Genomic DNA, 15,990 nt, shown 5'->3' with positions numbered 1-15,990 from the left:
TCAGAAAAAAAAGGTTGGGCTCAGCTACCAATAGTATGATTGACACTCAGATCATGAATATTTACTATAGCACTGGCTGAAAATCAGACACAAATGACCCTAGTTATGCTGGACACTGAACTGAAGATTTAAGCTCTTAAGGACAGTATTTTTGTTGTCCATTTGATCTAAATAGACAGAGTGCAGCAATGAGCTTGCGGGGAGTGAAACTGGACAGTCATGTTTTTGTAGAGGGGAAACTAAAGCAGTCCAGATAAAATGGTACAGCTTTCAGATAAATGGAAAACAATTACTAGACCATGTTACCTGACTGATTTTTCTTTTTCCCTTTCTTTCTTCCAAGAACATTTGGGAAAAAAAAAAAAAAAAAAAGTATGAACTAGCACTTGATGCTATTGTCTAGAAATTAAGGAAGAATTTTAAGTTACCAGCTGTGATGGTCCTGGAGCAGGATTGGCTGTCCTTACTGCCTCTGGTTAGCTCATTCTCAATTGATCCAATTGTAACTGAATTAAAAGACAGGATGACTACCAAAAAAAAAAAAAAAAAAAAAAGCTCTTGATTGAAGAATGGCTTGTCAAGACTGAATCCAAGAAAGAGCTAAGCAGTGCTAGTCAGCTAAGTGAGCTACATTAAAAGCAAAGTTAAGATGTCCCATTAATTAAGTCTTGGCATCCATCTCTGATTTACTAGTGCTGCAGAGGGTCATTTTCCACTTGATTGGCCAGGTAACATCTGTATTTAACCATCTCTGCTTTCTAGGTTGCTAGTAAATTTTGTGATCACCCTTTCCCTACTTCCCCTTTGCTGAGGAAGATCTTACTGTTGTGAACTTTCCTTCTATTGTTTGCTTCTTGTAACCTGAATTTATATATAAAAGTTGTGACAATCCAAACCAAACGTAATGAGAAGGCTTCAGGTAGTAGTAGGAAGATGCCGTTGCCTGCTTTCATTGGCTACTAATTCAACTTTTAACATCTCATTTTAGCTATTTACTTAACTAATGGATCTCTGACCTAAATGTCTATACATCAGTGTACCTAGATGACAGAACTCTAGCATCAAGTACTTTTGCTTCAGGAAATTCAACTGAAGCTGTTACTGAGTGAGCACCTCTGGTTTAACCAGAGTTCTGACTGTCTTCAGGTGAGATGGTGGGCCCTTCTTGAAAAGGCAAAGCACAGCAATCCTTTTATCTAATGAACCTCCTGTTTTGGTGTAGGGTTTGTTTGTTTGTTTAAATCCATTTTAAAGTAAAATGGCTAGAATTAATGCCATCCTTGATAAAGCTGCTGAGTTGGAAGAGAGTGTGTTCATTTCTCTTTATTACACCAGACTCCTTGGTGATTTAAATATTGTCTAATCTTTCTTTGAAATTAGTCAGTGCCCTTTATTTCAGCCTTTACAAGCTAGACAAGCTTCCTCCTTTTACATAATCAGTTCAAATAGCCAAACATTTTGGGCTGTAAATCTCCATAACTGGCTGTGCTTGGCACAAAGCAAGATTTCTGGCAAATGAAATATTTGGCTTTTGTGCCTCCCTAAAATTCCTGTGTGGGTTCTCATTTTTCCAAGTTAAAAAAAAAAAAAAAATAGTTATCCAGGGTGGGTGGGAGTATCCCATATTGGTATGATGCAGGTTTTTAGCCACATACCATTGAACTATGAGGTTCTTTGAATCATGATATCATGAAGCTAGGTGGTCAGATCATGAATGTTGTATGTATGCTATCAATGTGCATGGTGGAAGTCTCTGTTTTGGTGAAGTTGCAAAGATCTGGATCTGAAATAGATCTTGAGCTTCTGTATGGTTTACCTGAAGTGAAGTAGGAGGAAATTGGTGTGAACCGAAGACAAACTAGAGCAGACAGTATGAGTGCTGCAAACATGTCACAGCTAGAGCTTGCTATAGTTTCTTTATTTGTAGTTACAGAATACATAAACTAGCTCCATTTTAAACTAACATTTTTATTTCATTTTTACTGATTTATGATAAACTAAATTTCTTAATATTTAGGGTAAGAATCTTTGAGTTAGGTTTGGGTGACAGATATTTGTAAAGTATAAATGACACCTCTTATAAACATGTATCTGTATTCTCTTTCTGTATTATATGATTGCATTTTAGATTATTGTGAGGGTAGCATCCTTCCTTTATTTTTAAAGCCTGTTTTTAGCTTTTAGTGATGTCGCAGTGAAGCAAGTAAGCCTTTTAATTTCAGTCTTATTTCCCTTCTTTTACTGGTGCTGAAATAATGAGGATTGTAACTAATTTTCAACAGGTCAACCCTACCTTTGATGTGACTGACACACAAACTCCTGACCCACCTGTTGTAGAGATTACTTCTTCTCTAGCTTTCGGTACTCTGGTAAGTTGCCTTTTGAGAAAGAAGGAGTGTGAAGAAAGCTTAGCTAGTTTGGCTTACACTAAACTTGTTAATGACAATTTTTTTCTTTTTTTTGGTCTGCATGAATAAGATAGTTTTTAAAAAGTTGTCAATTGTTCATAGCTTAGTATTCTGCCTTCTCAGTTTAAACTTTCTTCCACAGTTCCCAAGGCTAACCAGAAGATGGTGTAATAGCGAAACTTTCACATTATACTATTAATTTTACTTACGTGTTTAAGCAGAAATCCTAATTATATACTCATATTAACTATACCTAGGTATTACAATTAAAGTCTGTTGCTTTTTCCTCATACACTTTCAGTAACTGTCCTTAGCTGCAAATAATGGAAAATCCAAAGCGTAGCTGCCTCACTGATAAAATTCCAGAATTGATTTTTTTTTTTTTTTTTTTTTTGCCTTTTAAGGCATCTAGTAGCTCTCCAGGGAGGGGAAAAAAAAAAAAAAAAAAAGTAACACATTTTAGGAAAGAATCATAGGATTAGTTCCTTCGAGTGTTAGCTTTTTTATATGGCATTGGTATGGCATGTGGGAGGAAAGGAAGGCAATGTTTTAACTGTAGTTTCGTAGGAGGAAAAATATGCTCTCCTAGTATGAAGTCCTAAAAGATGTACTGTTCTAGAATTAGGTTAAACTGGGAATTTCTCTTTTAGCTCGAAATCCCTTCATGTGAAGACATGATTTGTATCTTGAACAATTTTAATTACCATAACAAGAATTTGTGTGGCTGAAGGGTTAATACATATGAATGGACAGCAGGTGTGGTTTCTGCTGTTCTGTTTTGTCATGAATGCTTTACAAAAGGGCATGTCATGAGGGTAGCTTATAAAAATGCTTTGACATCATTTAATGAAAATCATAAAAAAGGTTGACATCTAAAAGAAATCTTTTCTTCAAAAACAAATAAGCATAAAGTAATTTTATTTGAGAGATGATAGTTTCATATATTTTAAAGTTCAGCAGTTGTGTTATGCTTTCATAATATGGATATTTAAGATAATTTCTGTCAAAAGTAATTTGCAGACTTAAAGATGTCTCTTTAGAAGGCTCAACGGTGAACATTCTAGTGGAAATAATTTATTGACTATCGCTTTAGAATATGTTATGTTCATTACTTCTTGGTCTTAATGCTGATCATAGAATCCACATGAATGGTTACATTAATTCTTTGTTACATATCTATACATCTTCCATTCATCTAATCTTTTTCCTTAGTTCTTTTAATAGGGCAGCATTTTTTTAATTTTATGCCCAGAACTAATTCTAGGAATAAGTTGACCTTTTACTGACAGCATTCTCTTGATTTCAGTCTAGATGGCTTTACAGTCGTCTTTACTACAAAAATATTGCTGTCTTTTGATTCCTTTTGACTGTGTCAGTAATCACTACATTTTTTTCCATTATCTTGATCTCCTATTCAGCATTGGCTCTCACTTTTCTGCATCTCAACACTCAATCTGCATCTTTTTTCCATCTGTTGCCATTTCTGTGTCCTTGCAACTCAGACTACAGCTGTAAGGACAACAGCTCTGTCCAATACACCATCATTGACACAACTCCAGAAACTATTTCCATATTTTCTCTTCATTTAGCTTCCTTCCCCAACACAGTAAGTAACACTACCCAACTTTGGCAACCTTATCTGTGCCTCTCTGCTTTATTCATTCTCTCATTTCTAGTGTTGTTATCCTGTCCAGTGTCTGCCTTACCGGCTTCTATTCTGGAATGATGGCCTGTTTAATTGGGTCAGCCATCCAGTCTCATCATATCTTGTTTCCAAAGGATTCTACATCTCTGTGATTTGGACCTTTTCATCTGAAGCTGGCTCAATTGCCCTAATACGTAGAGGTCCTTCCTAGGAGGCTTCACATTTTATTCCTGAAAATCAAAGGGGGAAGGGCAGATGCTGGGTTTCTTATTGTCCCAGCTTCACTGCCAGCTGTCCGCTTAATACTGTTTGTCCTCACTTGAATGGTACTGTGCTTGTATATCATTTGTGTATTAGCAGATATCGTCAGCCTCTAGTGTAGCTCATCGTCTTCCCTCATGTCTTACACCTGTAACATCATTCCAAACCCCCAGGTTGCTCTTCTCCTACCAGTTATCAAAGATAATACAACTGTATATTTTTCCTGTAAGCTTTACAAGACTTATCTTGAATCTACTTGTGGTTTTTCAGTCCTATCTTTACTTTCCAGAGCCTTGCTCTTCAGATAGCTAAAAAATGTTTGATTAGGTTGCCAGATTCTTTTTTAAAAAAGAGCCATGTATACCTACATTATTCTTTTTCAAGTGTTTTTATGTAGCTTAAGTAATTCTTCTGCCCTTCTGATATGTTTAGAGAGAAAAATACACTTTGCACTTACGTATCCTTAAGTATTCTTGTTCAGTGTCATTAGCATCAAGCATGTAATATGGCAGGGACCTAAGGAGAACTTACGAGACTCTTTGACAAGTCACTGGATGGCAGTAGCTAATCAACAGATATACTTAACTTTTTTTTTACAGAAGACAAGATATACAGACTCTGTTGGATTGCTGTCTCAAGACAGGCTTCTCTGGGACAAATAAAAAGTTTATGTAGGATCTGTGATGAATTTCCTAAAACTCCCTGAAAGATCTTCAGGGAGAGTGGAAGTCTGTACCAAACCTTGTAAGGTTTTGTTGAATGATTATCAGAAGAACTAACAGTAAGTGGGCAAACTCCCATAGATGTCAAGCTACTTCAGGAAATAGGAGAAAGACCACTTTATCTGTTTTTTCTCTTGTGCTCTCCCTTTTGACAATCTCTTCTTCACTCTGTTGGAACTTTGTCCCTTCCTACTGGTCACAGGAAACATGCTATTACTGCTCATTAAGATGACTTGCAACAAAGCAAAGGATTATTCATTTTTTCTCCCTTCTGTATAGATTTATAAATAAAATTAATGGAGCAGTATAGATTACTCCAGACATTGCTTCCAATTTCATCTCCCCTCCCTCTTAAAGCAGGGCCAAGCTGGATCCTAAGGGCCTCATCCAGTTCATTTGTGAACATGTATAAAGATGGAGATTATGCCACCCATCTAGGCAGCTTACTCTGGTGTTTGAATGGTGTTTCATAATGTCTAGTTAGAATTTCCCGTGTCCCAATTTGTTGCCTCTAATTCTATCACAGTAGTTCTCTAATAAGTGTCTGACTCAGACTTCTCCATTATCTGCCTGTTAGATATTTGAGATGGCAGTAAGATCTCCTGTCCTACCTTCCATGAGGCTGAACAAACCTTGTTTTCAGCCTCTCCTTGCATATCATGTGTTTCAGCACCCACACCATCTTGCTCGCTCTCATCTAGACTTGTTTCAGGATGTCAGTGTCTGTCTTGTATTGAGAAGCCCCAAACTGCATACAACTCCAGATAGTTAAGGCAAAGCTAAGTACTATTGTCATTTATTCTTTACAGCAATCTGCACAGACAAAACTTTAAAAACAAATATTTTAAAATTTGATACTCCTTATTGTTGTGAATTTAAAATACATTTTCTTAATTTATTTAGACTTTGAGATTTATCTGTATGAGGAAATACTGGTATTATGTTTTCCTGTCACTCTTTCTCTTCTCCTCAAGGAATATTTAATGTCCTCAGACATAATTTATTGTTTTATCAAAGCCAACGATTCCAAATAACTTCCATACTTGAAAATGCCTACTCACATGTTTTTGTTTTCCAAATTTACTTTAATTTTCTTGCACTGAAAACTAAGCCAAGATATACAGAAATAATTTTATTGTAGGGGTTTTGCTGGAAAACAATCAAATAATTAAACTTTAAATACTGTATCTTTTCAGCATTTGTTTTAACTTATAAGTTGTAAAGGCAGTTCTTCTTGAACACTGTTTTTGTCTAAGATCCAAACTAATGCAACTTCTTTTGTGAACTTAGTGAAGGGAACATGATCATTGTATCAGTGGAAAAACTTAAGTGTAATCATCGGTACAGAGCTGTTTCCTTTTGAACCAGAATTTCTTAATATCTTTGTAATTATGTTAGTATATTGATATTTTCAGGAAAATAGTTTTGAATTTGATGATTCATTTATTCAGGTCTCCTGTGTGTTACTGAAATGAGTATAAAAACACAGAATATGCTTAACTAACTGGTATTTTCGTAATGCCCTGACTTTTCCATTGGTAGGAGTCTTCATCTGTTGCAGTTGTTAGAAATGAGGTCTGTGCTAGCCTTTTAAACTGTGAAAATGTTCACTGAATGGGGGGGTCAAGATTTTGGGGCAGCTGTGTGGGTCTTTTTTTTTATTCCTATCTCACCGAAAACCCTGAAAACATTACTTTGGAACTATTTTCCTCTGATCTGTTTTGTCCTCTGATCTTGTAGTTTTGAGGGAGGGAGGTTGGCAAAAAAAAAGTCTGTAAGTCAATACATCGATAACCTCCAGTCCCTGATAAGCTGTTGGGAACAAGGGAAAGTTGATGATGTCTCAGTAGTTTTTACTGACAGCAGCAGGAAATCACTGTAGAGGCTCTCTAATATTCCATCCCTTGACCTTGCTCATGTAAACAGGATTTGGAGGAAGCAAAGCAATGTGCTGTAATCTGGAAGTCAGAAAGTCTGCACTGGCTGTGAGATGTTTGCTGTTCTTTCTCTTCCAGTGCTAGTTAACACAAAGTAAGACATACTTATTATTCTTTTTCAGTATGGTTTCTACAAAGTTAAGAGTATGGGTTCATTGTTGGAAGAGGAAATATAACGACTGTTTACAGTAACAGGACATACTATGTTTTAAAATAGATAGTGACCTAATGAATTCCTTCTCCCCCAAAACCTGTTAAATATTTTAAAGAAAATAAGATCATGTGAATTTTTTATTCCTCGAGGTAAGACATTGTTAATAAATCTGTATTGCATTTGTGTTAAATCTCTTAATGCAAATGTTAGAAGCATCTGTATTCTCATTTACCGTATGCACATAAATTCCTCAGTATGTATTTCAGGGTGTATATATTTTTGACACAATTTTTACTGCTTTTATTTTTAGTACAACCAAGAAATAAACAACCCCATGTAAGTAGTAAAGTGTGGCAGCGATTACAAATTCAAAACTTGCACCTAGTTCTTCCATCTCTGTGTACATTAAAACTTATACAACTCTTCTTCTTGTGGGAACTTATTTTGAAAAGATCATCTGGGAATATTGTCTCTTCCTTAGCCCAACTCTAGAATTCTATAGAAGAGCATGACACAAGAATTTTATCTTAAAAGTTAAAAACTGCATATTTTACTTTCCATGCAACTTCAAATATATTATGATCTGCATTCTTTTCCTGGCTTCAGATGTACTTGGAAATAAACATCAACCCTCTTCGCTGCGGTTAAGGGAAGGGGAAAAGGAAGAAAGGGAAAAAAAATATAACTTTACAGCTATATCACCTCCTCTGGGCCCCGAGTCCAATGTGGAAGGGAACATCCAGTGGAGCAGAATTTTTGTGGCACTTCCCTGTGCCCAGCAGTTGTTAAAGTTTGTCTGAAATCACAACAGTTTTCCACAGTTCATGCATCTCGTGTTTTCTTGGGACCTTCAACATTCATCTTTTCACTTAAACTCAGATTATTGCATGACATTTGTATGCTTGTCTCTACCAAAGGAAAATTGTGTCACTGCCCTTTTAATAAGAGGAGTGATGCCAGCAGTAGAAGGGCTTTGATCAAAATCCACACTGACCTCTCCCATCAGTCTTTCTCCCATCCGCTTTACCTTCCTCTGTTCTAGACAGAGCCTTAGCACCACTGCAAAGTACAAAATTAACATTCACACCACATAATAGAAAACTAATTTAAAAATAACAAAGGCTACTCCCTGAATAAGTATAGGTTTATCTTTTTACATTTTTACTTTATATTTTTATATTTCTATTCTTGTGTTTTCCAGCAAATGTGGTTTGAACAAACTGGAAACTCCATGATCCAGACTCCAAATCATAAACACAGAATAAAATTATGGGTTAATGTGAAAAGATCCTGCTTCTGCAAAGTTGTGAACTAAAATTGCAGCTTTTTTGTGAGCATACTAAAAACTTTCAAAATCTTTGACTCTCTGATGTCTTATGAAAGCATAAACCAGAAGAATAAATGTCATAAATAGAGGGACTCAGAAGTGTTCATTGTGACAGAATAAAAAGTAAGAGTTTGTAAACTCTGCTCTTGTGTCTCTGAAAATGTTTCTCTCTGTTCAGCATTGCTCTTGCAGAAGCAATAGTTAGTGTCCTCAGGGCTTAGAGCACAGACCTTTCTTTTCTTTGTGTGCTCTACAGGTACAGTGCTTGGGGCTGGGGGCAGAAGATACATGTAAGTTGCCTTCTCCTCCACCCCGGCTCTTCAGCTAAGCATGTTCAGCTGCTCCAGGAAAGGAAAGTCTCACATCTCTCCAAAAGGAATGTTGTTCCCCTAATCCATGGGGAAGCCATGAGGCAGTAGTAACAGCCTTGTCTGTTGCCCAGCACGGGGTCTTTCAAAGAAAGCAGGGTATATACAAACAAAACAGCTAATCTTCTGTCCTAAGTGCCAAAAGGATGAAACATTTGACATATTGAACAGTGAAACTCTAAACTTTTAAATATCTTTATACAGGTGCAGGCATGTTTAAAAAGATTGGTGTACTTAATCTTAAAAGAGTTATGCTTTGATAATACAAGCATCAAATAACAAAGATCAGGATACATAAAGGTGAACTCAATATTTGTAATAAAAAAAGAATATGATCCAAATGACCCTTGCATTTTGCAGTGATGATATTCTACCACAGCATGTAACTGCAGGTTTACAAGGAAAGAACAGGAAATGTGTTGTGCTGCTACTTAATTAGGTAATAATACATGTCATGATGTTCACTAATAGGCTTCATTATATTCTTTGAGGGAACTGGAGCTTGAGAGAGAGTCAAGTTTTCACTGGAGACGGAATTCTGAATTTGGGCACTAGAGAGTGCAAGAATATAATATTCCTTATACTATTTTTAACCTGCTTTCCTGAGGAAATGAAGCTTATGAGTTTATATTGTTTATGTCTGTCTCTTTCCCATCTCCCTTTTATATATATATATATATATATTTTTTTTTTTTTTTTTGATCTAATAATTTTTTACTGAGTTTGGAAGCTAGCAGCTGGCAGGATAAAGAAACTAAGAACTAGTGCTTCCACTAAAGAAAAAATAGGTAGGATGTGACACTGAACTCACTGATTCTGGACTAGGCATGGACTAGCTATGGATGACCTGTCATGTAAGTGTCCCAGTAGATGTGGAGGGAGCTAGTTACAGCAGGACAGCAAGTTCCAGAGAGGGACTGAACAGGAACCCCTCCTAACCACTCCAATATAAAAGACTTCAATATTTAGTTTCCTCACAAAGCAGTCTATGTACTTATGTTGCCATTGCCCAATAGCGACATTCTTAATGGATGCTGCTGTTGAACTTTTGGTACCATTTCATAAGGTAATTGGCTTACTATAAATTACTTGAGAATGATTTAAGAACTTTTACTTTGTATAAGGTCTTAGTCATGGCAACAGTGCAATGCCACAGGAATGCTTTCAGGTTGACCCATGTCTTTATATTGTTCCTCTAGCAAATCAGCACTTTTCTGGGAACTAGGGGCTCAGAAGTTCCAGGTATTATTACTATTTCAACTTCCTGAGATACTGTACTCGTGCGTTCTGACCTTGTCTGCCAAAGTCATGTTTTCTCCCACTCCAGCTGGGAATCCAAGCTGCATTCACAGTTCTCACAGCTGATTCAGAGGCATGTAGAAAATGCCCGACAGCTATCAACCCACACATCCAATAACAACTGGTTCCTTCCTCTTCCTGGGGAAGAGTAACATCCTCTGAGAAGAACTATCCCCCGAGGAATGCACGAACAGCAGCAAGCCTTTCACACAGGAAATTACTACTATAGCACTTGCAGAAAAGTGTCTCTGTCACTTGGCTTGTCAGTCCATAATGAGCTTCCTGCTGACCTAGATGATGATTTACTACTGATCTAAATGCCATTTGTGAATCATTTAGCTTAATGGAAGTTAATGAAGTTAGCGTTCAGTAGCTCTGTTACTCTAAACACCTGTTTTTTGTTTGTTTGTTTGTTTGTTTGTTTTCAGTAGTACAAGTTAAGTTTTGAACTTCTTAATATTCACAGCACTTCAATAATTCTGAAATCCCACACTGTGGGGCAGAGAAACATGGGAATGTTTGGATCAGTTCATAGTGTGTGACTTTTTGGAAAGGTTACAAGGTTTTACTTTTGTTTATCTTAAGCTGGATAATAAAGCTGTGCCGCAGATCAAGCATGCTAGAAAACAAGATGCTAAGCTGTTGGCTTGCCCTTTGTTTTTAAATATTATTGGAGTCTAAGTTTAGTGCAGCATGCTTGCAAATGTGTGGTGCAACCTTGAGTATAAAATGAAATATATTCAGCCAATGTGTTGTTCAAAAATGATTAATGCAAGTATGTTACAAAAGAAAACACTAATACTATTTAAATCTCTTCTTATATTTCTAAATGACAGTGCTTGAACAAATGCTTGCAAATTCTGTTTATCACTGAGATTACAGTGATATCTAAACCCAGAGGGTGCTTTCTGCCTAAAGTCTTGTTTGAGCATTTTCCAAATATATCAGTTGTTCTAATACAACATATCTGTCCTTGAAGACCTTGCTGCATTGCTAGCTAGTTTGCTATAAGAGATGTAGTTACTTGCTGCATGTGAGATAATGGAGCGACTGACTTGAATTAAAAAATGACATAGGTTACTTAAAATAGGACGTAAAAATTGAGACTTCTCAAATAAAATTCAGCAACAAGAGCAAAAATATTTATCCATACTAGCCTCATCATTTAGATATTCGATGCAGAAAAACTCTGAAAGCCTTTTAGGTCCTATCTTCCACTAAAATAGTTTTGAGGTCAGAAAGTAGGCAGAACAATGCCAAAGGATGATTTCGCAGTCACTTTAACTTAGAAACTGTTTATCTGGTTAATTTCATCCAAGTCAATTCCCTGATCTGCTCAGCTATCTAAGCACTAATACCAGCACAAAGGAAATAGTGGGAAAAAATATTTGGAGATTAAGTAGGAGGTTAGTGCTGGCAGTATCCCAGTTTAAGTTAACCAATGTCCATTGAGCCCACATATCTAATATCTAGAAGGGTCATCTGCAGTGATTGTGCTATAACAGAGGTGTGTTAAATGCATGATACATCCCAAAATGATCTTTCTTACGAGACAATCCGTGAAAAAACTTGAGCAAAGAAGGTGATAGTAGTGGCTTCCTGTTGTTCAGACAGTAGGTGACTTGGATCAAGTCCTCTTTTTCAGGGCGAGAGGATTCATCTTGCTTTCTTCTATCTGCAGGGCTGTAACCTGAACAGCAGATAATGGAGACAGAGGCTGAATGAAGCCTGCTCCATTCTTCATGCTTGAATTTGAAGCACTGTAAGTTGAAAGTGTATGGCATCAGAGGAAAGAAGTCTGTTGTCAATGAATAAAGTTTTCTGAAAAAAAAAAAGCAAACACACACACACAAGAAGAACAACCTCTGGATTCCATTGCTCTTTATGCATTTTGCAATAAATAGTATTTAACAACAACAACAAAAAAAAGTATGCAGGAGTTGTGTGACCGACAGCAATGCCATGTATCTCCTCACCGTATGGGACTCTGGTCCAGCTCAGTTTGGTGCTTGGGAGGAGAAGAGGGGTGCTGTTGTCTCCCTTTGTGCTTCCCAAACTCCAGGATGCCACTTCCTCATTGCAATTCAGGTACCTGAAGCACAGGCATTGCCATGAAACTCTGATGCAATATTACAGCACTTTTATCACAACATAGGAAGACCCCTTTCTTGACATAAAGGTTTAAGTGAATTAATTACTTTATCCTTAACCTGTTCTTAGATAAACAGTGTTAATACTTATAAATTTATAGTATTCTTACAACTTTTAAATTGTAAACAGTTTTTCTCACTGAAAATATTACTCTTCCAAGCCATGATTTGTTCTAATAGGTGTTTTCTCATTTCCTACACATCCCTTTGGAAGTATGGACACAGAATTTCTGTCATGTTTTTGCCAGTGTAATATATATATATATATATATATATATTTGTAATACATAAAAATATATATACCTTTATATAATGTATAAATATATATAAATATAATATATATATATATTAATTACAAAAATATATAAATAGCAGTATAATACTACCTCTTGCTCAGTAGATTCATCTAGTTAAAACTGCATAGAAGTTACCATAATTTTTCACTCAATAATCTTTCCACTTTAAATTTTATTATTTCAGTTAGTTATATATTATGACACTGCAATTATTTTCCAAAACTCTGCTTTCTAGAGCATATTGTTCAGTAACACCTCCATCTCTGAGATCTTACCTTTGAACGTGATGTTGCGTTTGGACAGTTGAGTGAAGTCAGACTGCCAAGCAGCTTTGACTATTTTAGTTTTCAGGATGTCTTTCTTGCAACTTATGTAAACTTTATCTTTCAGATCACTGGCACCTTTTGCATAGGACAGAGGCAAGAACAAATTTCAGTGGAATCATTAAAAAAAACATAGTTCCATAGTAACTTCCTAATTTTACTGGTTTTGAAGAAACAGAGATAAATTAGAGATAATTTAGTTCATACTGCATTTTGACCTAAATTAAAATTGTAGCATGCATATTATGGAAAAGTATATACATTTACTTGTATCAGGAACAGTTTGACTAAACATTTCATTAGCAAGAGATCTTAAGTTCTGGTTTTTTTTTTCTTCCTTTTTTTTTCTTCCAGATCTTTCTTTTTTTCTTCCTGTTCTTTCTCAAAGCATATTGATTCACTTTATGTTGTGTCATATATACTTGCCAGTTATGTCATAAATCAACTTTTCAGTGTTTCCCTGACATTATTCTCAAGCCAACTGTGACCTGTGACCACATCATTATCCTGTTTGTCCTTTCTAAGTATTGATAGAATGTTAGCTTCCATATTCCTCTGGTATTGTTCCATTATTATGGGATATTAGGTAAAAAAAAAAAAAAAAAAAGAGCAACAACACCATAATTTACTTGTTAAGTTAGTTTAGACCCATTGAGTATACCATACATAACCCAAGATTTAAAAATTTTTGCATACCATGTAAGTTATTTAATAGTCTTTTTTTTTTTTTTTTTGCTTATGTTTGGGTTAGAAAGTGTTTTGCCAGAAATGCAACTACTTCATTCATTGTCTTCCTAAACAGAAGATAAAGGTACTTTATTAACCACTTTATTTTTTTTTCTATACCACTCATTAATATTTCTGGCTACTAAGAATACTAGGATTTCTAGTATTGCTAGGATTTCTTTTGTTCCTGATATTTGTAAAGTACAAATAATCCTTGAATGACAGAAATAATGTATGCTAGCTTCCTACAAATCTATTTTTCACGTTTTGTTTTAACCCTTTCCCTTGTTTTGAGGTAATTGTAAGTTCTATTTCTCTTGTACGCATTCTGTAGTCTCTAATAACATGTAAACTTGTGCCAGAGCCTCTGTCCCAGTGGGAGTACTTAACGATTTCTGTCCTTTAGCTGGCAATCTATTCTCAGGAAGCTTATCAGAAATCAGCTCTCTAAGATATCTCTGTCAGATTCCTCTGTCAGACCCTCTTAAATCTGCAACAAGTTCAAAACTTACAAATGAGGTGTGGAGACAGGCAGACAGAAATGATAGTGTAAGCATTGTTTCCTTAGGAAAGTGGGCAAAAATGACCTTGTTATTGCTCCTAATTCTAATGGCAATAGAATTTTACTGATGCGTTCAATTATCCCAATCTGCTACATTTCATCATTTATAGTTTATAGTCATTTATATTATTCTACCACTATAAGATGTAAAAAGCAACAATACATTTTATCTGTGAAGGGTCTAACTCCCAAAGAGGAATTTGGCATTTGGGATTGGAATGCCAGCTGCTGATCTGGGATTATAGTGCTAACTGCTTTCATTTTTATTTTCACTTTAGCATCTTCTCAAGTATAGAGTGTGGTACAAAACAGGGTTATGTCTTCTTCCATATCCCACTGAGTGTGGCATCTCCACGTGCTGACTAGACCACTACCTGTTGTAACTGATAGTATATAATTGATTCCACATTGTTTAGCAATCCCATGCAGCTGAAAGCTGAGAGTATCCTCTGTAGAGATTTGTGTTAATATCATCCGCTATTATTAGAAATTATTTCCTTAAGATGCAGGGAGATATATGACAGGGAGCACCAGTGACACCATGTGTTTTCATTGAAGTATAGGAAATGGTATATCTCCTCTATCTTGCATGAACATAACGTTCCGTAAATTCTTGCATCTTTTAGACTGCTACTGGTGATAATAAAATATCAAAGTGGTCTTCCTTTCATAACCGTTAAACTTTTATAGTATTACTACATTTTTTCCCTAAAAATAAAGAATAGTGACTGCAACTTAGTCATCATTCCAAAACAAGAGGGCTTTAATTTAAATTCAGGGTGATTCCTGACAAAATTTTTGTTCTATTGCTCAGTAAAGCACCAGACTTCAATTCTAAAGAAATGGCAAGCAGGAACAGAATAAAAGTTTCCAGTTTCAATTTGTCCTGGTCAAGCATGAGGACCAGATTTCCAGAACAGAAATTGAATAGTTTATTGAAGTATGTGTCATAAAGTGAGTCCTGTACCTGTACTTCAATTCCAAGTTTTACGTATAGTTTGGCTTTCAGTCCTGCTTGGGGAGCATAGTGGAGCTCCTGTTTTATCTGCCAGTGTGTTACTCACATTAAAAGGATGCTTCTTTACACCATTAAATGTTTCTTTTTGGTGTAGATTAACTTTTGTGTCAGGACTTTGGTAGAGAAGTAATGCAAGAATAAACTTAACTGTGTAGGCCTATAAAAAGACAATTGGTATTAAGTGCTGTGTAGACTGGGACAGCTCGTATCTGAATGGCACTAATACAAATATCACTCCAATAAACTTTTTTTTTTTTTTTTTAACTCTGGATCAATAGGAAGGTGAGCAAGTTAAACAGTGATTTTGTATGTATAATTGTGTTCTCACATTTTTTCCCATTTTGAACATGGAATGCTAATTTTAATATTTTAAATGTGGCCATTCAAAGCAAACAAAAAAATAAAACATACTGCAAGTGCTAGTAATGTAGAAGCAAACATAATTAAATACAGAATGTGTGCAGAAGAATCGCATGGGTGTTTAACAACTTTAAATCTGGGTGGAAATATGAATAAAATAATACCTTGTGACCAGTGGAAATTAATATTTATCTTGGAGTGGTAAACCCATTTACTTGATGTTTTCCATTTACTTTCCTAATACACACACATTCACAATTTTAAAGTTTTGCTTGTTACAGAAGGCAGACCTGTGGTTTATTTTTCTTCTAAGGTAATATAAGAGTTTCTAAGGTGTTTTTATATATATATGTGTATACATATATGTCTGTGTGTATGTGCATATACATATATGTATACACATACAAAAATGTTATAAATGTATAAAACGCATA

General features: G+C 35.6%; 1 protein-coding gene across 2 annotated transcripts in view; it reads left to right on the top strand.

The window, feature by feature from the left end:
- Positions 1-15,990, top strand: part of POC1B (POC1 centriolar protein B) — a 50,668-nt gene that overhangs the window by 20,734 nt on the left and 13,944 nt on the right. The window contains exons 10-11 of one of the 2 annotated variants that reach the window (XM_084289344.1): positions 2,283-2,369; positions 11,803-11,884. In XM_084289344.1, the coding sequence (XP_084145470.1) occupies positions 2,283-2,369; positions 11,803-11,826 (111 nt within the window). In that variant the 3' untranslated portion in view covers positions 11,827-11,884. Of the gene's footprint in view, positions 1-2,282; positions 2,370-11,802; positions 11,885-15,990 lie in introns of those variants that run through there. The other variant, XM_084289343.1, reaches the window with a different exon arrangement.

This window comes from Netta rufina (assembly GCF_964035555.1).
Source record: "Netta rufina genome assembly, chromosome: 1".
Lineage (NCBI taxonomy): Eukaryota > Metazoa > Chordata > Aves > Anseriformes > Anatidae > Netta > Netta rufina.
This window is presented reverse-complemented; position numbering and strand designations above follow the sequence as displayed.